The sequence below is a fragment of the Orycteropus afer genome, unplaced genomic scaffold (assembly GCF_000298275.1).
Source record: "Orycteropus afer afer isolate SDZICR_OR568_19922 unplaced genomic scaffold, OryAfe1.0 scaffold00282, whole genome shotgun sequence".
Taxonomy (NCBI): Eukaryota; Metazoa; Chordata; class Mammalia; order Tubulidentata; family Orycteropodidae; genus Orycteropus; species Orycteropus afer.
Genome location: NW_006921869.1, coordinates 3,626,788 through 3,653,344, shown reverse-complemented (window position 1 = coordinate 3,653,344; position 26,557 = coordinate 3,626,788). Strand labels below are relative to the sequence as shown.

Sequence of the window (26,557 nt, the reverse complement as noted above, 5' to 3'; positions counted from 1 at the left end):
AGATTGGGGTAGGCTGTCAACATCTTGTGGGCATAGAGGTTCACTGCTGGTGATGGGCCCAATTCCCAGTGCACATGAATAAAAGTTTTTGTATAGTCATACACCAAAGGTTTTTGTTGGTTTAATTCAAGGAACTGTGGTACTGTGGGTATAGATTGTTGAAACTTTTTCCCCCCCTTCAATTAGTAGTAATCACCTGTTGCTTATGTTTCTCATTTTCACATCAGGGATAATTCCACACTGCATCTTTTCATGAAATTAGAGCTTCCATCCCAATGCTTTTGTCTCTTAAAGCAGCTCTTTTAAAGGAGAACCAAGATGGTGCTCCTTCTGTCAAGCACAGGCTTAAGGCCAAATAATGAAAGCATCATCTTCCTTATATAGGCCTCCAGACATCAAGGAGACATGGAGTTTATTTAAGTGGGAGAAAAGAAATGTACAGAAGGGAACTGCTAGAATGCACAGGGCACAGGCTCTGCTTCCACTGTTGGCTTCTTTCATACACTGTCAGCTGCACTCCCCAGGCGGTTCCATGAAGGTTAGGTGAAGAAGAAGAGCTGCTCTTCCTTTTCCTTATCCATAAACATGTGTTCAGACTCTTCCTTTGTTCTGAGAACTGGGGGCCGGGAACGGCACACCAGTTTTCTGCCTTTCTGCCAAGAGGAAATGAACATCATCAGTGTCTGTTTTGTGTCATCTCTGCCCCAAAGGCCTAGCTTAGTGTGATGATTTTCATAATACTCCCCAAACCCTAATGGGGGAGGAAGCCAGAGAACCTCTGGGCAGGTGTAGCCCTGCCTAGGAGCCTTTCAGTGGCCACAGTCAGCTCTTCTGGCCAGCCCAGTGGGATTGAGTTTGATTGATTCAGACATAGCTTTGGTGTCAAAAGGTCTATATCAACATTTGCTAACATAAGTTCCATGGAACACTAACTTCTAAATGCTGAGGGGGGCAGTGGCTTAGTCCCATAGCTTGGGGAATGCTGGGCTAGACAGTCCATTTCCTTTGCTGTGGGAACCGTGGAGACCCTAAAGCATTTGTGGAGTTCATAGGGGAATACTGGTTGGAGCAAAGGCTATTGTTCTCCACAGAGAACACTGGAGTCATCCTTACTGGTCAATTGGGAGGATCCTCCAAGCTCCCAGCCTGTTTTGGGGACACACTCTTGTTGCCAGGGCTTCCTTTGGCCAGAGTTCTCCTTGGACCCAAGGACACTGGCTACTGTAGCCCATTTGTGTAGAGGGGAGGCCAAGTGACAGCATGATGGGCTCCTAGGGACAGGCCTTGTGGGGGTGTGGAAGCCGGGACTGATTTGTCCCTATCAGCTCCTTAAGTGGGGAGTACATGTGGCTGGACTGTAATGTGAGGGCCCTGCCCTATGGCCAGTCATGGACCCAGAGTGTAGAGGAGTAGGGGGTGCCTATGGGCCTCTTGAAGGGGGTGCTATCAACCCCATAGGCTGGGAGATGTCCTGAGGCAGAAGAAGTCCCCAGGAGAGGACAAATCCCAAAAGGAGGGTAGTCCCTGGGACCTGGGTGTAGAAACCCAGCTGCCACCTGGCCTGCAGAGTCTCAGTGATGCCATCTGCAATGTGGGTTGGGGTACAGGGGCTGCAAGGGCAGCACTATGTACCTAGTCTTGGGACCTCACCCCCCAGGGTAATCACCTACTTTCTTCTTAATCTCTGCGTGGGCTCGGGCCCGGGCTCGCTGTAGACGCTCCTCCTGGAGCTGCTTCTGTAACATGGCCTTCTCTTCCCGTAGCCTGGGTAGCAAGAGATGGCATGAAGAACTGGGAGTTCCTGCTGACCTGCCCACCCCAGTACACAGTTCTGAAGATCAGGGATGCCCAGCCATTCCCTGCCCTGGCAGGGTATTGCCACTTCCCCACAGCCAAGGATGATGACACTTTTCTGGCAAAGATGCCCAGGGTCATCCTCTTCATCACTAAGGCCCATCAGACCATCCCCACAGGAGGCACAGACTCCCGTGTCCCTGACTGTCACTGCCCAGGACCATCACCATCATCCCTGTGGGCTCCAGCCCCCACAGGCTGGGTCAGTGTGGCCTTTGTCCCATCCTTTGGGTCAGCCAGCATATGCCAATCCCTGCTTCAAACAGAGTGCTAGGCCAGGGAGAAGCTTCTGTACTTGTGGGGCAGATAGGTGGCTGTTGGCAGATAGGGTCTCAGGGCTGGACAGGCAGGGACACTGGTGTACTGGGCTGCTAGACCTGTGTGGAGACCCCCTGGACCTCCCAAGGATGGACCAACACTGCACTCTGTTGTATTTGACACATGGAGCTGGCACTGCCTGCTCCAGCCCTAAACTCAGCCTGGGATGACCTAAAGCTCTCCCACATCCCACCTTGCCTCTTCTCCAATCCAGCCAGAAAAAAATTCTAACCAGGTTGGACCTGACCGTATTTGTCCCTGCATAAAGCCCTTCGTTGATGCCCCTTGTCTTCAGGGCAAGTCTCTGCTGGCTACCCTTTAACGCTGCTCCAGCTCTCGTAGATCCTTTCCCTTTCCTGAGCCTCCTATTTTGGTGCTTGTCAGTAATCAGCATTATTGTCACCTCCTCCAGGAAGTCCCCCAGATCCCCCAGGCTGTGTTTGGTGCATCCTCTAACATCCTACAAAGACCCCTGAGTTGCCATTTCTCAGCATGGTGCTAATGGGCCCTGCCCTCCCCTCCTTCAGGAGCTCTGGGAGGACAGAGACCACGTCTTCCCTCATGCCTCCCTTCAAGGAGCTGTGAAAGCCTGCCACTGCTCCAGCCTGCCCTCCTGTGTGGGATGCCTATGGTTGGCCCAGTGGGAAGGGCACACCCACCTCATGCGGCGCTCCTTCTCTTTAGCCTTCTCGGCCTGGTCAATCTTGGCCGGGGGCACACGCTCCAGGCTCTCGAGCAGCTCGTCCAGCTGGTGCTCAATGATGGTCAGCATCTGCACAGTGCCCAGGTTGGTGTCCTGCTGGGTGCCGATGCAGTGCCGATACACATCCAGCACCTTGCAGTTCAGACTTTCCAGCAGTTTGTCCTGCAGGAGGTGGACAGGCTTTAGCAGTCTAGCTATTCCATAGCTACCCAAGGCCCCCTGAGGAGGGCAGTGAGTATGTCCCAGGTGCTACCTGGAGTCCTGGCTCAGAAACCCCCTCCCTTTCTTGTGATCAGCTGGGTCCCTGCTCTGGCACAGGCTCACTCCCGCTTCTTGGCAGCTTTGCCAGCTGCCTCAACATGCACATCACTGCCCAGCCCCTTTTCTGGGGAGCCCTCCATACTCGCCCCCAAGATCACTTCCTGTTCCCTGATTTCTCTGAGGCTACTGGATACTTGGGAGATGATTAATACCACCTTTCTCCTAGGCTGGGTGGAATGACGTGAGCAGGGCCACTGAAAGGCCCTACAGAGGTACATCTGCAGTAAGTGACCCTGAGTCCCAGAGGCAGGGCCATACTCTCGCTCATTGCCCAGCACACCAAGAATGAATGAGGAAGCTGGGTCCTTATGGATGAGGGATCTAGGTGTGTGGTCAGGAAGGACACCAGCTGAGCCTGAGGTATCATGGAGCCTTTGTCCCCTCTGAGCTGGACTTGGGGACACCCCTTTTCCTCCCCACAGGTTCACCTTGTTAGACACAAATGTGTTGAAGAAACAGTTGTTGCATAAGAGACCAAAGGCTGAGTGATGTGTGGCCTCATTGGGCTTGGTTCCCAGGGTGATGGCCAAGGGAGGGCCACAGGCAGCCATTTAGCACCTGGCCGCACTTCCCAGCAGCATAATTTACTCCCCTTGTGGCCTGTCAGAGCTGAAGGGGCTTCTTTCCTGCTCTGGGCCTGTAGCCACCCCAGATCCCATAGAGACATCTCTTCCTGCCCTCCCTCCACCCTATGTCCATTGGCCTACCTGCTGAGCGCCTTGGTACTCTCCGAAGTAGAAGACTCGGGCTTTGAGCTCTAGCTCGGCAGCTGTCTCCTCCTCTTTGGCGATGGACATCATCATTGTGGTGATCCATTGCTTCAGTTGGTTGACCTCCCGGTCCCTGGGTGGGAGTAGGACCAGCAGGGTAGGCTCACTCAGCCAGACAAGGGCCTTTCCCCCTCTAAGGCCAGAAGGACCCAGCCATGGCCACTGTTCTGAGAGTTAATTGAACTCATGCATGTTTGCACAGGGCATGCAATAGGGGCCAAAATCATTCACATACCATAACATTCTTCTAAAGTGTACAGTTCAGTGGTTTTTTAATATATTTAGAGTTGTCTGACAATTATCATAATCTTATCTTAGAATATATTCATCATCTCAGAAGAAAACCTTGTACCCATTAGCAATCAGTCCCTATTCCTTCCTTCCCCAGTCCCTGGCAATGACTGATCTACTTTCTGTCACTATCAATTTGCCTATTCTGGACATTTCATATAAATGAAATCCTACAATATGTGATGTTTTGTGCCTGGCTTTCATTGAACATCAAAATGTTTCATGTTGTGGTATGCATCAGAACTTCATTCCTTTTTGTGGGTGAATAGTATTTCATTGTATGGATATACCACAGTTGTTTTATTTTTAATTCGTTTGGGTTGTCTCCACTTTTTGGCTATTAAGAATAATACAATGAACATGTATGTAGAAGTTTTTGTGTGGACGTAGGTTTTCAGTTCTCTTGGGTGCACATTTAGGAGTAGAACTGCAACAATCAACTTTTCAGCTACATAATAAAAATCAAAAAGTTCTTAACCATCATTATGGCAGACACTGTTGGGGTTTCTAGAGCAGGAATCCCAGCACTTGCAGTATGTGGCAAGGATCCAACCAGCATGTGCCAGTTGCTGGCACGTCCTGACCACAGTGATGGCAGTGAGAGCCAGCACTCCACTCAGTGGTGCTTGGGAACTTCAGAGGTGTCCTCCCACTCCCCATTGGCTCCCCCTTGATGTGACCACCTGAACTGCCTTATCTTACAGCACCACTGGTTATGACTTCTTTTGCCCATAGGTGTGGGCCACAGCTCCCCAGCAGTCCCAGGCTGCAACCCCCTGCTGTGGAGACTAAGGGTGAGGCTGACTCAGCTGGGCTTCTGGGGAGACAGGGTGAAGGCCAGGAGGTCAAGAATCCCTAGTCCAAACCCAAAGTCTACAACACATCCTGGTGTAGGCTCATTGGGAAATAGGTGGTAAGCACCTACTGGGTGCCAGATGCCAGGCCCCCAGCACTCAACCACAGGAGGTGAATGAGCTTGGTTCCAGGGTACTTCTTATAAATGATACACTATCACATTCTGTTCTTCACTTTCATTGCCACATTAGTAAGTCTGCTCTCAGAGCCGTGCCTGAGCTCTGTCTTTTTCAGTATATGGACTGTGCTTTGTGCTATTTCTTCTTGGAGTGACTGGGGAAAATACATTTTTTTTTTCTTCTCTTAATCTTTAAAATTCTTAGGTCACAACATTTTCTTCCCAAACTAGTTCCAACAGCCAATTTCACAAGAATAACAGAGGAACAGTGATACTGCAAGGACCAAGGGTGGCCCTTGGTATTATCTGGCTTTGCAGAAATGTAGAGTCTCAGGTCCAGACCTGATGAATCAGACACTTACTTCATTTTAACAAGACCTGGGGCTCTGAATGTGCTTTACAGTGTGAGAAGCACTTCACTACAGGAAAAGTGACGAGGCTTCTTTAACAAATAAACTGCAAGGGGAAAAAGATAGGAAACTTAAAGATCAAAGATGTATGCCAGCTGTAAAGTGTGGAATTAATTTGGATTCTAATTCAAACTAACAATTTAAATTTTTTTAAAACTATTTATGACATTTATGAGACTAGAAATTTGAAAATAGATATTTGATGTGATGGTGGTTAAGTTAAAGAGTCCTTAAGAGGCAGCCACTAGAATATTTACAGATGAGATGTACACTATTGAATTTGCTTCAGATTAATATAGGAGATGTGGAAATGGATGGGGTTCATAGGGACCAGATAGCTATGAGGGATCGATGGTGAAACTGGGGGATGAGAACCTGAGGCTTGTTAACACTATTCCACATTTGCATACATTTATATGTTTGAAACTCTTAGAGCTGTTGGACTGAATTGGAGAAGAAGTTATAAATTTTAAAATACAAGAAAGAGGATTCCTTCATAAATGCCTAGGTACACCAAGTCAGAAAATGTATTAGACTGGTATTAAAAATAAATACCACCAAACATTAATAAAAGCCATTCACAAGACCAAGCAAAAAACAAAGATCTACCATTTTTCTGCAGATACATCAGGAATAGCACCACCAACACACAGAACTTCAGCCTGAGCGTGTGGCCCTGCTGATCCTGGTATCTAGAATTTGGGAGGAATCAAATGAGGTGCATGGTTTCTTGGTTCCTTTATAGGTGCCCCAGTGTTTTTTTTGTTTTCTTGTCTGCTTTGGTGGTTGTAGGTGTGCTTGTTCTGTCTGCAGTTCCATTGGGATGTGTCTGCGTGTGTGTCCTTCCTCCAGCACTTCGCTTGGGCCATGAGTTGCAATGCCTTGTCCGTTCAGGAAGGTTCGCCTCTGCTATGCGGCTGGCCTTTGCTTTTCCTCCATTTGCTCTGTCCTCATCTTCTGTAATCCCTGTGATGTCACTCAGTGTATCCTCCTCATGGTCTGTCCTTTTCTCCCCTCATTTCCCTCTTATTCTCTGCCTCTGAGTTCTGGGAGGTTCCCTCAGAACCTGGCTATCTGCTGTTTCATGTCTTCCTTGCAGTCTTACCTGTGTTCTTCCTGCTCTGGAGGGGTCTCTCAGGTGTCATGGATGCAGTGCCTCTCAGGAAGAGGAATTAGACATTATCTCCTAGTGTTTGCAGAATCTACACTATAGAAAAACATTTGCTTTGATTTCTTAAACTTATTGAGTGTATTTTATCACGTCCTTGGTGAATCTTTGTTTGCTTGTCCTTAGAGCTGTAAATCAACACCAGCTGTGCCATTTTCATCTGGTTTTGGCTGGGGTTAGTGTGCAGGTTGTTATTGAGGAGCTCTGGTAGCATAGTGCCTAAGGCACTTGACTGCTAACCAGAAGGCTGGCGGTTCAAACCCACTAGCCACTCCTCGGAAGGAAGGTTGGGCAATCCTACTTCCGTAGTGATACTGCCTCGGAAACCCAAGGAGGGGTCGCTATGAGTCGGGGCCGACTCGACTCGACGGCATATAACAACAACAACAACAGTGTGCAGGATGGTTCCTCTGGGCCATGGAGTTTCATTTCCACAAGGTAGTGGCTGTCCACAACTTGTCACCCCAGTCCCCTTCCTTCTACTGGGGGTTAGGGCGGCCAGGAGCTGGCTGTGTAGCCTCTCCTGCCCCTGATGCTCTGCCTGCCAGAGGCTGGTGCTTACCTCTGGCCCTGATGCTCATGGTGATGGGAGAGTCTGGTATCCTTCTGTGTAGACTGGCTTATTTTCTGACTTATTCACTAGGCTAACCCTCCTTGGAGAAGTCGGCAGCTCTGCACAGTGTCCAGGAATGATTTCAGACTTGGTTTCTCTCTTCTGTTCCCTTGGCCACCATGGTGGGAACCTGGGAGGGGCTAGTGTCTTGTTAGGTTTTTGTCTCACCAGAACACCTCTGGTCACTTCCTCTCATTGATTCATGCCTTTACATACCCCACAACTCCTTCCACACACACTCTGGCTGCCAGGAAGTACAGCACTAGTTTTCATGTTCAAGCTCTGTCACTTCCCAGAGTGTACTTGTGCTCCTTGTCTCAGGTTCCATCTTCCTGAGTCTGGGCTCTCCTTGGCCCCCACTGGAAGGGGCTGGGGTGTGAGTGTCTCAACTCTCAGCGGGGTGGGCAGAGAAGAGGGCTGGGACTAGGGACAGCAAGGGAGGTGCCAGGGGCACATATTTTAAGGGAGCCTTACTCGGGTGTACATGCATCTCCTTAAATTTTATGCCCCAGGCACCTCCTTTACTTACTCTAACCTAGCTGTACAGAGAATAAATGATGCTCCATCCTCTAGTCAAAAGACTAGGCAGAAATGGATTCACCTGGTGGTGTAGTGCCTAAGGCACTTGAATGCTAACCAGAAGGCTGGCGGTTCAAACCCACCAGCCACTCCTCCGGAGGAAGGTTGGGCAATCTACTTCTGTAGTGATACCACCTCAGAAACCCAAGGGGTCACTATGAGTTGGATCTGACTCGATGGCAATGAGTTTGGTTTTTTTGGGTTTTAAAGCCCTTAGACTCATAAAGTTAATGTGCAAACTCAGGTGACAAAGTCATAAAAAGCCCTAAGTTGCTACTATATATTTGTTATTGAGGAGCTCTGGTAGCATAGTGCCTAAGGCACTTGACTGCTAACAAGAAAGCTGGTGGTTCAAACCCACCAGCCACTCCTCGGAAGGAAGGTTGGGCAATCTACTTCCGTAGTGATAACTGCCTTGGAAACCCAAGGAAGGGTCACTATGAGTTGGGTCCGAATCGATGGCACATAACAACAACAACAACATCTTACCAGCACTTCTAAGCTGATATTTAGAGAGTCCACAGAACAGGGGACTGGGGATAGCCTCCAGCCAACAGCCAGTGAGGAACTCAGGCCTCAGTGTAATGATGCTTTGAGACACTGGATCCTGCCAGCAACATCGTGGCATCAGTTCCTCTCCAAGTGGAGCCTTGAGATAACCACAGCCTAGCCAACCTTGATGGCAACTGTGAGAGTCTTGAAGCAGAGGAGCTGCTAAGCTGTGCCCAGAGTCTGGTCCCACAGAAATCATGAAATAATAAGTGGGTGTTATTTTAAGTTGCTCAAATTTTAGGGTAATCTGTTATGCAATAATAATACAGCTGGCTCTAGAGCTTTATTCCTCTATCATAATGTCTGTGAGATATATCCATATTGCTGCTTGTATTAAACTTGTTCCTTTTTATTACTGAGTATTAACTTCATGGTATGTAAAGACCTCCCTCCCAAAGGTGTGTACATATTCTAATCTCCAGCACCTGTGAATATGTTGTGTTAATCTCAAAAGGGGAATTAAGGTTGCTAATAATCTGACATTGAGGTGGGGAGATAGATGATCCTGGATTATCTAGGTGGGCCCAGTCTAGTCATAAAGTTTCTTATAAGTGAAAGAATATGACAGGAGAGTCAGAAAGAGAGATGAGGAAGACTCAAACTGCCATTGCTGCTTTGTACAAGGGTCCACAAGCCAGGGAATGTGGCTGGCTTTAGAAGGTGGAGAAAAAAGGAAATGATTTCTCCCCCAGGGCTATAGAAAGGAACTCTGCCCTTCTGACCTCTAGAATTGTTAAGATAATAAATTTATGTTGCTTAAAGTCTCTCCATTGTGGTAATTTGCTGCAGCAGCCCTTGAAAACGAATGCACATGGTATGGAAGTACCATATTCACTTGCTAATGGACATCTGGGTGGTTTTCATTCTTGGCAATTATGTGAATCTACTACGAACATTCTTGTGCTATTTTTTGTACATTGTTTCTCTCACACAACCATGCTTGCTTCCAGTGCTGGGACAGATTTCTCACTCCTTGTTGTCTATATTTTAAACACTATGTTGTTTGCCATGGAAGGGTGGTCGAGTTCATGGACGTTAAGTTCACCTGGTTGGGACTTCTAGAAATAAAGTGTTCTCAGGGGTGGCTCACCATCAGCATGGCTGCTCCCACTGAAGACTAGCACTGGCTTGGCACCTGCAGGCTCTGCTCTGGTATGTGTGCATGAGTGTGCATGTGGATGTACATGAGTGAGTGTGAGTGTACATGAGTGCATGCATGTATGTGCATGTGTGAGTGTGTGTTGAGGATGGATTGTGCTCTGGCTGGGTTCTCTGGGACACGAGGAGGCTGCTTGCCTATCCTTGGTGCACCTGTCTTTGCCTCTGCTACCTCTGAAATCTTGCCTGAGAATTGATAGTTTCATATCATTCTGAAGACTTACCCACTGGTAACCACAGGACATGGGTACTTGTGAGCATAACTCACCCATGGGGCACTGAGGCCAATAGGCAGCCCCCACCTCAAGGCCTTTGCCCTTTGTCTAGAATGCTCTTCCCCTGCATGTGGCTAGCTTCCTTCCCTATCCCTCATCCCTCAGTGCGTTCTTGGCCTGTTCCTCCCATCTGCTGTTATTCTCCACCTTAATTCCTCCTTCTTGGTCATTTAGCTTTGTGTTCCTTTTAACACATGTCAGTACCGAGACATCTGTTGTCTGTGCCCCATTGGAAGGTCAGCTCCAGAAGGTTAGGGCCTTGATCTAACCTTGCAGGGCCTAGAACCAGGCCTGGCCCAGGAGAGAGGCTTGGTGAGTATTGTTCCAGGAATACATGACTTCCTGCTTCCTTCCATCAGTCCTTACCCTGCCCAGCTGTCCTGAGCCCAGGTAGCAGGTACCTGTAGAGCCCCTCCCTATACCAGCAGGGGAGACAAAGCACTCCAGGTCCCTTCACACACACTCTTCTGGCCTAACTCCTTGGGACTGGGTTTCCCAAGGGTCTTGATAGGGCCCTGACTGCCTTGCCAGGCTGGACATGCCTGTATGCCTCTCCTCTTCTAGGAAGGCCTTTCTGGCTCAGGTTGCAGAGCTCCTGGCCTGCTTCCTGGGCCCTGAGGTCCTCAGCCCTGACCATCACTGCTCTTGAGCTGGCCAGATAACCCCACTTGGCCCAGGCCTAACCCACACTGGTCCTAGCATGCCTCTCTAACAACACCTACTCTCTGTTCTCTCTCAAGAGGCCTGCTTCCACTCCATTTGTGCTGCTCTGTCCACTAAGAAATGGCTGAAAACAGCAAGTACAGCTGTAACTAATGGCATAGGTCAAGAGGCTTTGTCCCTTTCCTATTCTGTGATCAAACCAAACCCACTGCCATCAATCAAGTTGATTCTGCCTCACAGTGACCCCCATTGGGTTTCTGAGGCAATAAATCTTTATGGAAGTGGATTGTTTCGTCTTCCTTCTGTGGAGTGGCTGATGAGTTTGAACTGTCAACTTTCTAGTTAGCAGTCACGTGCCTTAGGCACTGCACCACCAGAGCTCCTTATTCTTTGATAGGTACACCTGTATATGCAAACACAGCTTCCAGCCCCTTCCACCCAGCTTGGCCCTGAGTGAGCCATTGGGCACCTCCACCCAAGCCTGCTGCCAGGCTTGCTTTGAACTATTCTCCCTCCTCAGGGCTCGTCATCCTGTACCAGGGCATCAGGGGCCCAGCAGAAGGAGTCTGGGGTGTGAAGCCCTGGGGCATGGACCAACCTTGGAGGGTTCCCCCTGCCCCAGGATAGAGGTTGCCTTACCAACACGGGACTTACATGCGGTTCTGGGTGTTTTTCAGGGTGAAGCTCAGCTCCTCCAAGGTCTCTTCCATCTCTTGCGTGTTTTGAATCAGTGAGAGGTTCTGCTCCTCCAGCTTGGTGAAGACGTCCAGGAGCTGCTGGGGCTCGGTGAAGTAGAGCTCCAGCTCCTGCGACAAGATGGGATCGTGGGCCGTCCCGCCCCCACTCCAGTGCCCGCCCCAATTCCCGTCCCAGCTGGGCCACTGACCTCGCTGTCGCTGTCCGGGTCCTCCTCCAGGAGGATTCCAGAGCTCGACCTGCGGAGAAGCGGGACTCAGCCACGCCAGCAGCAGGCCGTGAGCTATGGGGATGTGGAGGGCGGGGTGGGGATAGTCTGGCGGAAAGCCCCTAACCCGCCCGCCCTCAAGCTGCACCCTAGGGTCCCTAGCTGTCTTGCCGCAGCCCTAAAGGACTTTGCACCTCTCAGAGCACCCCCTCCCCGTTTCCAGAACGGTTTCTCGTCGCATTGGGTAAAGCGCCCCGGCCCTTCAGTCCGCGCGCTGCAGCTCCACGGCCGCGAGTGAGACCCCCTGCCCAGCCACCAATGCTGATCCGTGATGGGCAGCGTGGGTAGTGGTCACGGGGCGTCTGCATCCAGAGCCCACCTGAAGAGTTTAGGGAGTATGGCGTGGGGGCAGCTGGAAAGCCACTGGATGGAGACCCTCCTGGGCCTAATAGCTCCTATCCCTATCTGCTCAGACTGGGAATGCGGGGCTCCGTGGCTGAGCCACACCCTTGGGACCAGGCCCTGACTCCTTCGCACATGGGCACTCAAGCTGCACCAGCTTCAGAGCTCTTTCCCAGTGTGGCTTCTGATCCTGGTCGGCCCAAAGAACACATGAGGCCTGGGACATCCTCAGCTCCCTGAGGGCAGGCCTGAGAGTCAGATCTGACCCAACTCTGAGTTATAAGACTGAAGTGGAGACAAATAATCCCACCTAGGTGGCAAGTGCAAGGCCTTTGGAAGCCCAGAAGGGAATGGAGATCCCCAGCAAACAGTTCCAGGCCCACTTTACAAACTAGGAAGGGAGGTTCAGTGAGGCGGGCCACTCTACCAATGACACCTGCAGGGCACTGCAAGCCCATAAGGTGCCTTTCTGAAAACCCACTCTCCAAATGGCTGTAGCCAGGGTAGGATCCTGGACCACAAAGGAGATGGTCTGGACTCTTACTGGCCCTCTCCGCCTAGCAGTCACAGCCTACCCAGCCACACTTAACAGCTCTGCCACATGGTTGACAGGTGGAGGGCCAGGATTTACATCTCTGCTGTCAGCTACTCCCCAACTTAGGGACTCCTCACTGAGATGAACTGAAGTACTGCATAGCTTGCTTTCAGGGCATTATCCTTCCCTTAAGGAATGTGCTTGGCCTAGCCCTGACACTGTAGTAGTATTTGTCTTCTTGAAGAGGCCCCCTGGCCACAATGGGTCAGGATTGAAGATTAGAAGAATGAGAGCCAGTTTGAAAACTGGTGATAGTTGGGTCTGTCCAGCTTGAGAAGCAGCTGTTGGGGACATGGGAGGCTGAGGGTAGACATCTAAAAGGGATACTTATTTGGATGTAGAGCTCAGGGGCAGGTGGTGATAAATTCAGGGGAGTCAGATGGTCATAGAGAAGGGAGGGCAAAGGATGGGACATGCAAGGAATGAGCAGAAGACAACTTGCAAAAGAGAGAGGATGAGGGAGGGCAGCCGGGACCCCTGACCTTGTGTGTCATGCCACTGCCCTCATCAAGCCACTGCCACCTCCACCTGGATTACTGAAGCAGCCTCCCTCTAGGGTTCCCATTTCCAACCTCACCGTGCAGTCTGATCTTCATCCTGGTCAAACTTCAGTCACTCCCCTTTACCTAAAACCTAACGCGGGACAGCCAAGATCTAGCTGTAAAAGGAAAAGCAAAAAAGCTTCCTGAGGAAGACATGAGAGAGTATCTTGATGACTTCAGAGTTAGCAAAGATTTCTTGAAACACAAAATCACACCAACCACAAGAGAAATGATTAGTAAATAGTCTTCATTAAAATTTCTGTTCTGAAAAAGACAATAGAAAGACAGTAATAAGGCAAGACACAGACTCCAAAAAGAAAAACCAAACTCATTGCCATTGAGTTGATTCTGACTCCTAGTGACCCCCACTGGGTTTCCAAGGTTGTAAGTCTTTACAGAAGTAGATTGCCCCATCTTCTTTCCACAGAGTGGCTGGTGGGTTTGAACCACTGATCTGGTTTGCAGCCAAATGCCTTATCCACTGCACTACCAGAGCTCCGTAAGACACAGACTAGGAGAAGGTATTTATAATACACTTATCACATAAAGGGCCAAATATATGGGCAGAATAGAAAGCCATAAGAAAAATGCCAGTGATCCAATATGAATGGACAAAAACTGAGCAGGCACTTCATAAAGGGAGATAGATCTCTGAATGTGCAAAAAACATGAAAGAGGTTCATATTTGTCATCAGGAAAACATGATTAAAACTATAATGAGGTATCACTTCACCCCCATCAGCATCGCTAGAATGAAAAGAACCGACACCACCAAGATTTGGTGAGGATGTGTACAACTGGAACCCTGCTGGTTTGCATGTAAAATGGTGTGACCACTTTGGAGAACTACTTGGCAGCACATATTAAAGCTAAACACATGCCTACCCTGTGAACCAGCAATTCCACTCCTTTTTAAGTCATGGACAAGATGTTTGTAGCAGCTTTAATTAACATAACCAAGAACTGGAAACAACCCAAATAACCAGTAAGACTTGACAACTTGGGGTTGATTCATATACACTTTCTGAAAAAACTGGTGGACTGCCTCACAAACAAGGTAAACATCAAGTGAAAGAAGTTAGACCAAAAGAGGACATGTTGCCTAATATAATGATGCCAAGTTTAAGAGCAAGGGCACATCTTCCAGAATGATAGAGATCAAAATAGTGGTTACCTCTGCGGGGGTCTGATTGGGAGGGAGAAATAGGGAGTTCTGGGTACTGAAAATGTCCTATGTCTGGATGTGGGTGGTGTTACATGGGTGTGTATGTGTATGTGAAAATTCAATGAAGTTTTCAATTAAGATTAGCTCATTTTATGAACTGTCAAACCTCAATTAAAAAAAAAAAAAAAAAACCCTAAGCCAAATTTTGTCACTGCTTGCCACCTGTCAGTGGGCTCCTGCCTTGACCTCTCCAGCCCTCCTCCTTCTCTCCCTACTCCACACCCACTGGCCTCTTCAGTGTTCCTCAAACAAACAGGCTTACTGAACTCAAGGCCTTGCACTAGCTGTCCTGTTTGCCTGTTGCACTTTCCCCTCAGACACCCATATCTTCACTCTGACCTCCTTCAAGTTCTTGCTGAAATGCTGTGTCTCAGTGAGGCCTTCCCTGACTACCCTATTGCATCAGAATGCCTCTACCCCAATACCTCAGCTCCTTGCCCTGCTCTCTGGTGGCACAGTGGTTAAGTGCTCTGCTGCAAACTGAAAGGTCAGTAGTTTGAACTCACCAGCTGCTCTGTGGGAGAAAGATGTGAAAGTCTGCTTCCATAAAGATTACAGCCATGGAACTCCTATGAGAAAGTTCTACTCTGTCCTACAGGGTCACTATGAGTCTGAATCAATTGAAGGCAATTGTTTGTTTTAAATAGCACTTGTCATTGTCTGCTATCAGTGTATTGCCCCCCACCCTTCAATATTGCTGGTGGTGATAAGTAGCAGAATTCATTTTAGCATTTGTCCTTTTACATGAGGACACCTCAATGGAGGGTACTGGATGGATGTAGCAAAAGGAAGAAGCTTCCTGCAACTTCTGGTGCAAGTAGAGGAGTTTCATCAGTGTGTGTACAGCATGGGGTCTTGTGGGGCTGTGTAGCCTTGGCCAGACCCTCTCCTCAAAATCAGCACTACATGCAGTTTTCTGGAGCTCAGAGGGCCACCACTGAGCTGTCATTCCTTCTACAAGCACACCCTCCCCACAGTGTGATCCATCCACATGCTCTGAAGGCCTCCTGCCCTGCTGGCCCCTGTACACTTATACCACCAGCTTCTGATCACCCCTCCAGGGTGGCCCATTGTTTGCCTGGTGACTCCAGACCAGTTCCTTTGTGGCTGAACTGGAGAACTTCACTGCTATAGGTGACTGAACCACTCCCACTGAGGTCTAAACCCTGTCCAAGTCTATTGCTAGGAACTTCATGGAGTTTCCCAATCCAGTAAACTTGTGTACAATCTCCTGTATGGCTTCTATCTCCATTGAACCCAGGTAGTCTCCTGACACACGCTATCAACTCCTGCTTCTGTCTGTCTGCTCTGTCAAGCTTTCTTTGTCTCTTTTATATCTCAAAAGCCCAGTGTCTGCCATATAGCAGGTGCCCAGCAGTGCTTGTGGAATAAAGAGGGGGAGTGAGTGCTATCAGTGTCAGAGGCTGCTTAGTGGGAAGAACTAGTTCAGAGGCAGCTGTTCAAGAAGGGGCAGGGAGAGAGAGGAGAAGTGCAGTGAGAGGGGTAGAGGGAAAGACTAGAGGAAGAAGGAGAGGGAGGAGGAGAAAGGGAAGAGGAGGGCAAAAGGAGAAGCAGAGGAAAAGGGGAGTAGGAGGGGGAAAGAAGTAGAGGGAGAGGAAAGAAAAAGAAGGGACTGGAGTAGGGGAAGAAGGACAGGATGAAAGGGTGGAAGAAAGTGGATGCAGAGAGTGGGAGGGGAGGAGATGTGAAAATGTCCTAGGGTGACATTGAGGGTAAATAGAGTTAACTACAGAGGGTACCTGTACTCTATCTACTCTGGTTTGGCTTAGGGTTTTTTTTTTTTTTAATTGAGGTTTGACAGTTCATAAAATGAGATAATCTTAATTGAAAACTTCATTGACTTTTCACATACACATACACACCCATGTAACAACACCCACATCCAGACAGAGAACATTTTCAGTACCCAGTGGGGACCATGTATGGTGGCAGCCTCCAGGAGTGCAGGGGGTTAAGGAGATGAGAGAATAGGGGGCTTCTCCTAGGAGGTGCAGGTGGAGCTTGTCAGTGGTCACTCTCAGGGCTGCAAAGCATAGGGTCTGTGAGGGACATCAGTACGGTGCAGGGGGATTTTATGAAGTGGCCAAGAGGTGGTCCTAGGATATGAGTGGTGGTGGTGGCATGGAGTGAAAGTCACTGGAACTGAAATGATCCAGTATGAGGCCTGGCCTCCAGCTGGATACACGGGGTAGCCAAACTGGTCTTCTAACTGCAAATGATTCTGCTCAGCCTATAGTTAGACACAGCCTTGAGTCCCCAATTGCTATAGCCTGGGGCCATGGATGGGCACTGCCAAGGCAACCCTGTTTTACCAGCTGCCTGCTAGGACCCATTGCCCCAGAGGGTCTAGATTCTATGGAGCAGGCCAGCAACCCAGCAGAGGCCCTGGCACTCTTGAGGCTATGGCCGGTTCTCAGGGCCAGCACTCCTACGGGGCCATTCATCATTGTCACAGAGGTTGAACATCACCCCTGCCAGCACCTTGAGGCCCAAGTTCTGGAGAGGCCATCACTCCTTGAAAACCCCCAAAAGAAAAGGATTTGAGGGGCAGAGGAAGCCGAGGAGCAAGCGGCAAAAATCCTTTACAACTCCAGAGAGGGGACAATCTTTTGAACCATAATTTAGAACCGGACACCACAAAGAAAGCCTGACAAATCCATCTGCATTCAGAACAAAAGAAAAAAAAATATTCTCCATGGAGAAAACCACCATAAGTAAATTCAAGAGACTCATGACCAATGGTAACAAACATCTGCAACTCATATCAAAGAGCTGCCCTTACCAAAGATAAGCTTCCTAAACAATGGATAAGGAGCTCTGGTGGTGCAGAGTCATCTGACTGCTAACCAGTCAAGGTTGGTGGTTAAACCCACCAGTTGCTCTGAAGAAGGAAGATGGGGCAATCTACTTCTGTAATGATTTACCACCTTGGAAACCCAATAGGGGTCATTATGAGTTGGAATCAACTCGATGGCAGTGGGTTTGAAACAGTGGGTGAAGGAAGACCAACATCCCAGGGGAAATGTAGGCATAATATACTGACAGTTCCCAGATAAATAGTTCATAAAAAAATCCAGTTGCCGTGAAGTCAGTTCTGAGTCATGGCGCCCCCATGTGTGATGGAGTAAAACTATGCTCCATAGAGTTTTCAGTGGCTGATTTTTCAGAAGTAGCCAAACTTCCAGCTAGTGGCTTAGTGTATTAACAGTTTGTACCACCCGGGACGTCAAATGGCTTATAATCAAAACCAAACCAAACCTGTTGCCATTGAGTTGATTTTGACCATAGCCACCCTGTAGGACAAAGTAGAACTGCCCCATAGGATTTCCAAGACTATAATCTTTATGAAAGCAGACTGCCTCATCCTTCTTTCATGGGACAGCTGGTGGTTTTGTTATCAGTCACATGCTTAACTATTGCCCCACCAGCGCCCCATAGATGTATGAAAAGAAGCCAACTTCACTTATACCAAGTGACTCTGTTTCTCGGCCTTGACAAAGAACCTTGTTGGTGAGGCTGTAGGGTGCCTGGTCGGTGGCAGACTATACTATAAGTGAACCACCTGACTCAGCTGCACTCCTTTGACAATGTCTCCTACAGTTCCCTTGTACTCCTGCCATGATACATTCAAGACAAGACCATAGCCCACTTACAGAGAACCCAAGTCTACAATGGCACACATGGTGGGGCCATGCTGCAGGAGACAAAGGGCATCCTGGACATGATATTGATGCATCTCATGGCCTCAGCACTGAGAGAGAGAAAGGAGGTACGTGTGGTCAGCTCCCTTTGTAACAGGAAGAGGTCCTAAGAATATAGCCTTTACTTTTCTTAAGGTGAATTATAAAAACATGCCTGTATGTGACTTTGTTCAACCTACAGAAATAGCAAATTCATTTGGTTCAACCTACTGTTGCATGGAAATTACTGGAAGGAAATACAGAGGAAAATCAAACTTATTGCAGGGCCCACCTGTGGCTTCCAGCAGCACAGGGTGGGAGCTGGCAGGATGAGGACAGGGATGGGTTGGGTCTGACTGCTTGATCATAGCTTTCTGTACAGTTTTGGTTTGCGAATCAGGTAAATGTATTACTTATTGAGAAAATTTAAATTTAATTTAAAAAAAAAAACGCTTTTAGTTTTTATGAATGGGGGAGAAATGCGGTGTTGCCACAGCCAGGGAATGGGTGGGAGGATGGGCCTGGCCTCTTGGAAATGGGGTGGAGAATGTAAAACTGCCCACAGATTAGTTTGAAGTTTCTATTTGTTCCCCATCATATTGTTAAAAGACTCAAAAGAAATTGTTACATTTAAAATCTATTTAAAATGTAATTCTACATAAGGGTCCAGATTTTTGGCTTCTCTTAAAAGACTCTGAAGTTCTGCCTCCTCTCAGTGTCTCCCCAGGCCTACAGGATAGGTCCGGGGACTGCTTGGCACTGTATTCCTTCTACCCCTAAAACCAGGCTCCAGTTGACAGAACCAGACAGAAATGACCTGAATGGTGGTAACTTCCAAGACTTATGAGACATTCTGGTTTCTGGGCTGGGAGTTGTAGGAGCTGGGCCCTAGCCCGAGCTCCACAGCCTGGGGCCATGGTGGGCATGACATTGACCCTGGCCTGCAGCCGTCTCCACCCATTCACCTTCTGGACTCTACCCCGCTGGGCACACTGATCTGGCTGCTCGGCTGGAGGCTGCTGGTGTTTGACAGGGTTGGTGCCAGCCGGACCGCCTGGAGTTTTGGGGTCTTCTTTGAGGCCTGCCCCTCTGGAAGAAGCCAAAGAATGGTTTCCAGGTGCTCCATAGGGGCTTGGAGCACCCCTCCCACGTGGCTCCACCAGGTACCTCTGACCCATGAGAAGGTGGTCTTACTCCTGCTACCTTGCCCTACAGGAGGCAAAGAGAAATCCTAGCAGCTACAGCTGCAGCCAGAACTCGGGGGCAATGCCCAGGGGCATAAAGCCTCCCTGTCTTTCCCCAATCTTAGAAGGAGGGAGGGACTTGGGGGGAAAGCCCTTCTTTCCCAAGCCATTGCTAGCCTTGGCTGAGCTGTGGACATATGGGCCATCACCACTCTGGGCTGAACGAACCTGGTGGGAGGGGTCTGTCGTGGGCCTGGGCTCCTCCAAGGCCCCTGCCAGCTGGGTGTGGGTCTTGGTGGGCCACTGGTGCACCTGCCCTTGTGGGCCACCCTTCCCCTCTGCTACCTTTGTCTCCTGAAGTGGAGGGCACACTGCTCTCCTTGGGGGTGTTGGCCACCTCCTTGGCCTTTTTGAGAGCCAGCCGCTTCTTCTCCTGCTCGTCAAACCACTCCTTGGGTGACAACTTGTACAGGAAATCCTTATAGATCTTGTAATGCTGCAGAGTGTCTTCAAACTTAGAGATTTCGCTGGACCAGGAAGGAAGGGAAGCCAAGCTCAGACCTCAGCAGGACATGTAGGCAAGGCCATCCTGCCCTCTACCTTGGTCATGCCTGGGGTGGCTTTTTGTTTTCCTGCCAGGAAGGAAAGAGTACTTGCCCCTGGGACACACCAGAGTAGGGAGGCCTCGAGAGTTAACCTGGGACCACTAGGTCTTGTGATGTTCAGGTTCTAGTCTGTTCCAGGGGCTCTGTGTATCCTTCTCTCTGGATATGGAAAAGAGGTGGCCTTTGGCCAAGTCATCCTTGCCTCCCAGTGGCCAGGGGGGTGACTGGAAAAGTGACTCTCTTTTGGTGTCCTCATCTAAAAATGGGCATACCATCTCCTCAGGTTTTGAGACAATACCTTTGGCTAGAGAAATGCTAGAGGGAAACTGAGGCAGAGCCAGCCAAGGGCCCAGTTCGGCTTCTGAACTCCCGCATGGTCTGTGGCTGCTGTCTTTACCTTTTGATGTTCATGATCTGGGTGGTTAGATCTCGGAACTCAAAGATCTTCTCTATCTTTGCTTTGGTCTCCTTCTCAGCCCTAGGATGGGGTGGGTGCAGGGAGCCAGTTGCAGATTATCAAAGGGACATGAGGGAGTGCAGGAAGTGCCAGGGGTGGCCAGGCTTGGGCTGAGTGGGGGTGTAGATGGGGGTGCAGAACCAGGTCACACAGGGATCAGAGTCACGCTCCCATGGCCCCTGCAGCCCCCAGCCTACAGGCTCACGCTCTCAGGGCCTGCACGGAACTGCGGTCATTCTCTCTGAGGAACTCATCAAACAGAGCTGCATCCTTCTCCAGAGACTTCTCCGCCAGCTCCAGCTTGGCTTCCTCCTTGGCTGCCAGCATCTCTAGCCGCTGGATCTCATTCCGCTTCATCTCCAGGGCATACTGAGGGCCACCAGAGCAGTCATGGTGCCACACCAAGCTGGCATGCCCACCGACGGACCCTCACATGGGCAGCTGGGCCTACCTGGATGAGGAACATCTGCCGCTTCTGGTCAACATAGCTGTTTATGTTATCTGATTCCATTCGTTTTTCTGCAATGAAATAAGGGACGTATTTAGGGATAGGGCAGGAAGCCCTGCAGCAAGGAGGACACACAGACTCCTAGTCTGGGGCTCTGCTATGTGCCCACTGTGATACCAGGTTATGACAGGTCCGTGGGAGATGGTGCTCTTGTCCTGTCTACAGCAGGAAACACGTATACTCTATGGCTGGAGATTGTACCAGGTGAGAAGTCCTTCTTTAGGTCTGACTTGGCCCTCTTTTGCTATAGCATTCTTCTCACTAAAAATGAGGCTCTGAACACCTCATCCTGGAAGTGGCACCCAGCTGGACTTAATAATAATATTAGCCAGTACCTGAAAAGAGGATCTTGACTTGTGATACCCTAAGCTCTCAGAGTCCAGTTAGGTAGCAGCAATGTCTATACTGCCAGGGTTTAAACCAAGCAGGAGAAAATTAAGGTGCACATCTGAACAAGCTTCCCAAGTGCCAGCAGAAAGACAGTGAAGCCAAATATCAAGGCCACGGGGGCCTCTCCTTGGCCTTTCTGTAGGGAAAATTCTTAGCTCTTAGACTTTGGAGAGTCTGAGCACTTGCAGAGGACCTCAAAATCATGTGGCTCTCTGGCCTTGCCACTTTAGTCCTTTTCTTTCCAGAAGAAAAGCACTGGCATGGTGGAAAGAGATCCCTGCATCATTGGTGGCCTTGAGGAAGCCCTTGATTCTAAGGGACCCATCTTCCTCCCTGTAGATGAAGGTTGAGACATGGCTTCTGCAATACTGGGGGCCCATCCTTTCTAGGGGTCTACACCTGTCTCCTTGTTGAATCTCATCCACTTCTCTGCTTGAGATCATTTCTGTATTTCCAGAGGAAGGCACAACTCACCCATCCAAACACTATCTGCCTCTCTCAGGTATTAGGAGTGGAAGGTGAACAGCAGAAATTTAATGGGCAGTAAGGGACATTCTAGGGGCCAAGCAATCATACAGGAAACATCCAAGCAAATTCAGTTGTTTCCTAACAAAAATAACAATCACCTGGCCTGTCAGGGAGACTGAGGCATCCTTTTGATCTTCATACTTAAACACTTAGTACCAGTGCAATCCTTCTATGTTTTGGAACTCTCCACTCCCAATTCTTTATTTCCATTGTTCTTGTTAGGTGCCATCAAATCAGCTCTGACTCATAGTGACCTTCTGTACAACAGAACAAAACACTGCCTGGTCCTGTGCCAGCCTCTCAATCCTTGCTACACCTGAGCCCATCGTTGCAGCCACTATGTCTGTGTCAATCCATCTTGTTGAGGGCCTTCCCCTTTTTCACTGATCCTCCACTTTACCAAGCATGAGAGCCTTCTCCAGGGATAGTCTCTTGTGACAAGACGACCAAAGTAGATGAGACAAAGTCTGGCCATTCTTGCTTCCAAGGAGCATTCTGGCTGCATTTCTTCCAGGACAGATTTGTTTGTTCTTCTGGCAGTCCATGGTACTTTCATTACTCTTTGCCAGCACCACAACTCAAAAGCATCAACTCTTCTCTAGTCTTCCTTATTCATTATCCAGCTCTCACATGCATATGAGGCAATTGAAAACAACATGGCTTGGGCTAGGCACACCTTAGTCTTCAAAGAGACATATTTCCTCTTCAGCACTTTAAAGTGGTCTTTTGCAGGAGATTTGCCTAGTGCGATGCGCCATCTGATTTCTTGACTGCTGCTTCCATTGGTTTTGAATGTGGAACCAAATAATATGACAACTTCAAACTTTATCTATTTATCATGATGCTGCTTATTGGTCCGGTTGTGAGGATTTTAGTTTTCTTTATGTTGAGATGTAATCCATACTGCAGACTATGGTCTTTAATCTTCATCAGTAAGTGTTTCAAGTCATCCTCACTTTCAGCATGCAAGGTTGTGTCGTCTGCATGTCACAGGTTGTTAATGAATCTTTTTCCAATTCTGATACCATATTCTTCATATAGTCTAGCTTCTTGGATTATTTGCTCAGCATATAGATTGAATAAACTTTGTTATTTTGTACTTTATTATCTGGGTTGGTAGGATATTGATGTGTATTTAGTATGTAAGATTTCCTACTGAAAAAAAACAAACCTAAAAACCAAACCTACTGCCATCAAGTTAATTCTGACTCATAGCAACCTCCCCTGGGTTTCCAAGGCTATAAATCTTTCCTAAAGTAGATTGTTTCATCTTCCTCCTGTGGAGCATCTGATGGGTTTGAATCTCTGACCTCCTGGTTAGCAGCCAAATGCCTTACCCCCTACACCACCAGAGTTCCTTCAAGAGTTCCTCTAGGGAACTACCACTAATAATAACTCACACATGTGTAGTTCATTCTTACTCTGTGGTGGACAGTATTCTAAGCATGTTAGATGTATGAACACATTTAATCTCCATGATCTCATTAGGCTGGCACAGAAGTAAACCGAGGGGCAGAAGGATTAAGTAACTTACCCACCACAAAGCTAGTGGATGGGTTGTTGGGGGCTCAGATGTGAAACCAAGAAATCTAGTTCAAAAGCTGCTACGTGCAACCCCTGAAACAAATTGCCTGTATTTATATCTGTACAGCCTGCATCCATTGTGTGTGAACAATATTTAGAAAGCAAACAGTACTGTGATTCAAATGGCTTTCTCTACAAGAGCACCTTAACCTTGCACTCCATCTGGACTTACATTTGTGATCAGTGTGAGGTAGGGATCAGATCCTTTTTTCCATGCGGCTATCCAATGAACATGGCCCTATTTCTTTCAAAGCCCTTTAAAACACCCCCAGCACCTGCATGGCAAAAGACCCATGAGTTCCAGCTTCTATGAAAACAGGGCCTTTCCCTGCACCAGGATGTGCAGGGCTGGGTTCTGCTCAGAGTCTCCTGACACTGGTGGCAGGGGCAAAAGTGAAGGTGTGTGTGTCTCTGTGTGTGTGTAAAAGGGGTGCTACCTTTAGTGATGGCAAGCTTCCAGATGGTGTTGTCGCGGAAGGCGCGCAGCTGCTCAGTCTCAGCGCATACCTTGCGCTCTTCTGCTTCGTCCTCCAGTTGCAGCTCACGCCGCAGACTTCTGTGCTTGGCTGACACCTTGGAGGAGTATGTCACCTTCTCGTGCACGTGCATGGTTTTCTTCTGCTCCCGCTCCTGGGGGTAGGTTGGACCACGTCAGGGCATCTCTCCCTGCCACCCACCCAGTCTCCATCTTCCTCCATCACACCCACCTGGGGTTAGGTTGGGGTAGAGAGGGGCTGTGTGAAGAGGGGTGATAGTGTCTGTGTGCAGGAGGGGGGCTCTGGAGCCATATAAGAAGTGGGGAGGATGGCAAGTGGAAAGACATAGGGCAACCATGGCGCACCCCGAAGGACAGCTGCTACTAGGTGGCTCTGCTTGCCATCCAAGAAAGGGGTCCAGGTAGAGCTGCCAGGTAAAATGCAGGATGCCTAGTTAAACTTGATTGTCAGAAAAATATTGCATAGGACATACCTTGTTTATCTAAAATCTTATGGAGGTAATATAGGACAGACAGGAGTGCATAAATATGAGGGGCACTGGGGGAGGGTTACTGGGCAGGGAGGGGAGGAGACCGAGTTTGGGTCGGGCATGGTAGATGGGGAGTGAAACTAAATGTACACGTAACGTTGAATGTAAAGCAAACTCTTAAATTAAAAAAAAAATAATAAATAAAATCCAAATTTAACCATTTTCCCTGTAATTTGATTTGCTAAATCTGACAACCTTTGGTTTGGATCTTCTGAGTTTCCAAAATAACTTGAAAGTTAGCCCCTACCCCCCATTTGTCTCTTTTTGTCTGCTCTAGGCCCTCTTGCCTTCCTCCCCTCAGGCCCAGGCTCCTGTGTGGGTCTCTGACAATAGCATGGTAGCATAGTGCCTAAGGCACTTGATTGCTAACCAGAAGGCTGGCGGTTCAAACCCACCAGCCACTCCTCGGAAGGAAGGTTGGGCAATCCTACTTCTGTAGTGATATTGCCTCGGAAACCCAAGGAGGGGTCGCTATGAGTCGGGGCCGACTGGACGGCATATAACAACAACAACAACAATCCTCCTAGAGGCCTAGCCCTCTGTGCTAGGCCCAGGTGCCTGAAACACCCTGGCTGGCTTTCACACCCCTGGGAGTGAGGGTTTGCAGAGCTCTGCCTGGAGTGGGCTGTGAGCTAGATGTGAGAGCTGAGGCTGCGGGGCTGAGGGCAAAGGACACAGGAGTCAGAGAGGAGAAGGCAAAGGAAGTCTAAGGCTGGGCTGGTCCTGTGAGAAGAGGAAAAGCCTGCAAAGGACAGAAGAAAGGGAAGGTTTCCAAAGTTTGATGTCTGAGAAAGGTTTGTGTATGGAGTTACAGTCACTCCTCCACCTCCACCATAGAAGCTTCAGGGACATAGGGACCACAACACTGCCAGGTGAGTGCGCCTAACAGCCAAAACTCTCAAATGGCTGTATCAGCTTTTGGGGCAGGGAATTGGGCCCTACCTAGCATTTCAGAATCTGTCCATTTGGGGCAGGCCAATAATGTGCATTCCCAACAGGTTGTGTGTCTGCTGGGGAAGAGGGGTGGTCTGAGATCCTGGTCACATGTGTGTTTACGTGGTTACCACTAGTGTGCCTCTCTCACGAAGTCTAGAGGAGGCTCCAAGCCAAAGCAAGGAGGAGTAAGACTCTACTGAACCCCTGGCCACTTCCCACAGTTATGGAGACACCTGGCTCTAGTAGGACCTCTCTGGGCTGTCCTGGGTACTGTGGATGGAGTGGACTATCTTTACCTCTGGACACACAGTTCTCAGGGATGGGAAAGCAAGAGAAAACATACTTGGGTGCAAAAAAAAAAAAAAAACTCGCTCACGGGTCACAGATGGCCCTGGTGAGTGCTAAGCATTGCTGAGGGCCATATGTGTGTGCATGCATCTACATATCTGTGTGCATATCTGTTGTTGTTGTTGTTATGTGTCATTGAGTTGGACCCGACTCATAGCGACCCCTCCTTGGGTTTCTGAGGCAGTATCACTATGGAAGTAGATTGCCCTATCTTCCTTCCAAGGAATGGCTGGTGGGTTTGAACTGCTAGCCTTCTGGTTAGCAGTCAAGTGCCTTAGGCACTAAGCTACCAGAGCTCCTGTGTGCATATCTGGCCTCCAGGAACTCCAATGAGAGGGGACTGGGCATGGCTGAACAGTCAGGGTGGCTCTTGGAGAAGGTGAGCAGGAGAAGCTGGGATAGCATGGTCTTTAATGGCCTCAGAAGACTGAGGTCTTGAAGAGGGGCATCTCAGGCAGGGAGCAGCAGAGGAGGAGGCACAGTGGTGAGGCTATTAACATATGCAGCTCTAATGGGTCCACCCTGACAGAGGCACAAGAACAGTGAGGACCAGACTGGGTAAGATGGAGGAGATTAGGCCAGACATGTGAGAGCCAGGGAGAGCTTCAAATTGATTTCAGAGGAAAAGGTGAGCCATTGATGGTTCTTGAGTGAAAGAGTGACCAAGAAAAGTGCTATTTTTGAGAAATCTGGCTCCAAAAGCAGAAAGATCTGGGGGCAGGGAAGTTGTGATGAGGGGGTGGGGGTAGGTTTGGCCCCAGTCCTGGGTACTCACCAAGTGAGCCTTATTCCGCTCTTGGTCTCTGAGCAAGAAGAAATCCACGTCTCCAGATATGTGAAAAGGGTTAGTTGAACGATCAGGAACAACCGCTGGTACTGGGGAAGGAGACACTCGGTTGGGGTGGGGGACCCAGATGCCCTTCCAGCCTGCACAAGGAGGCTGCACATGTCCTCTTGGGTGTACCCCTGGACAT

General features: G+C 49.0%; 1 protein-coding gene across 1 annotated transcript; it reads right to left on the bottom strand.

Annotated features, from left to right (window-relative positions):
- Window positions 1-539: 539 nt before the first annotated feature.
- On the bottom strand, window positions 540-26,557 carry CFAP100 (cilia and flagella associated protein 100). Its single transcript, XM_007950616.1, has 13 exons — window positions 26,548-26,557; window positions 26,359-26,459; window positions 23,711-23,903; window positions 20,715-20,782; window positions 20,469-20,632; window positions 20,204-20,284; window positions 19,547-19,728; window positions 11,535-11,599; window positions 11,303-11,454; window positions 3,904-4,039; window positions 2,832-3,037; window positions 1,671-1,764; window positions 540-653 (listed from the first exon to the last, which is right to left on the bottom strand). The coding sequence occupies exons 1-13, from the start codon at window positions 26,555-26,557 to the stop codon at window positions 540-542; spliced, it is 1,566 nt and encodes a 521-aa protein (XP_007948807.1).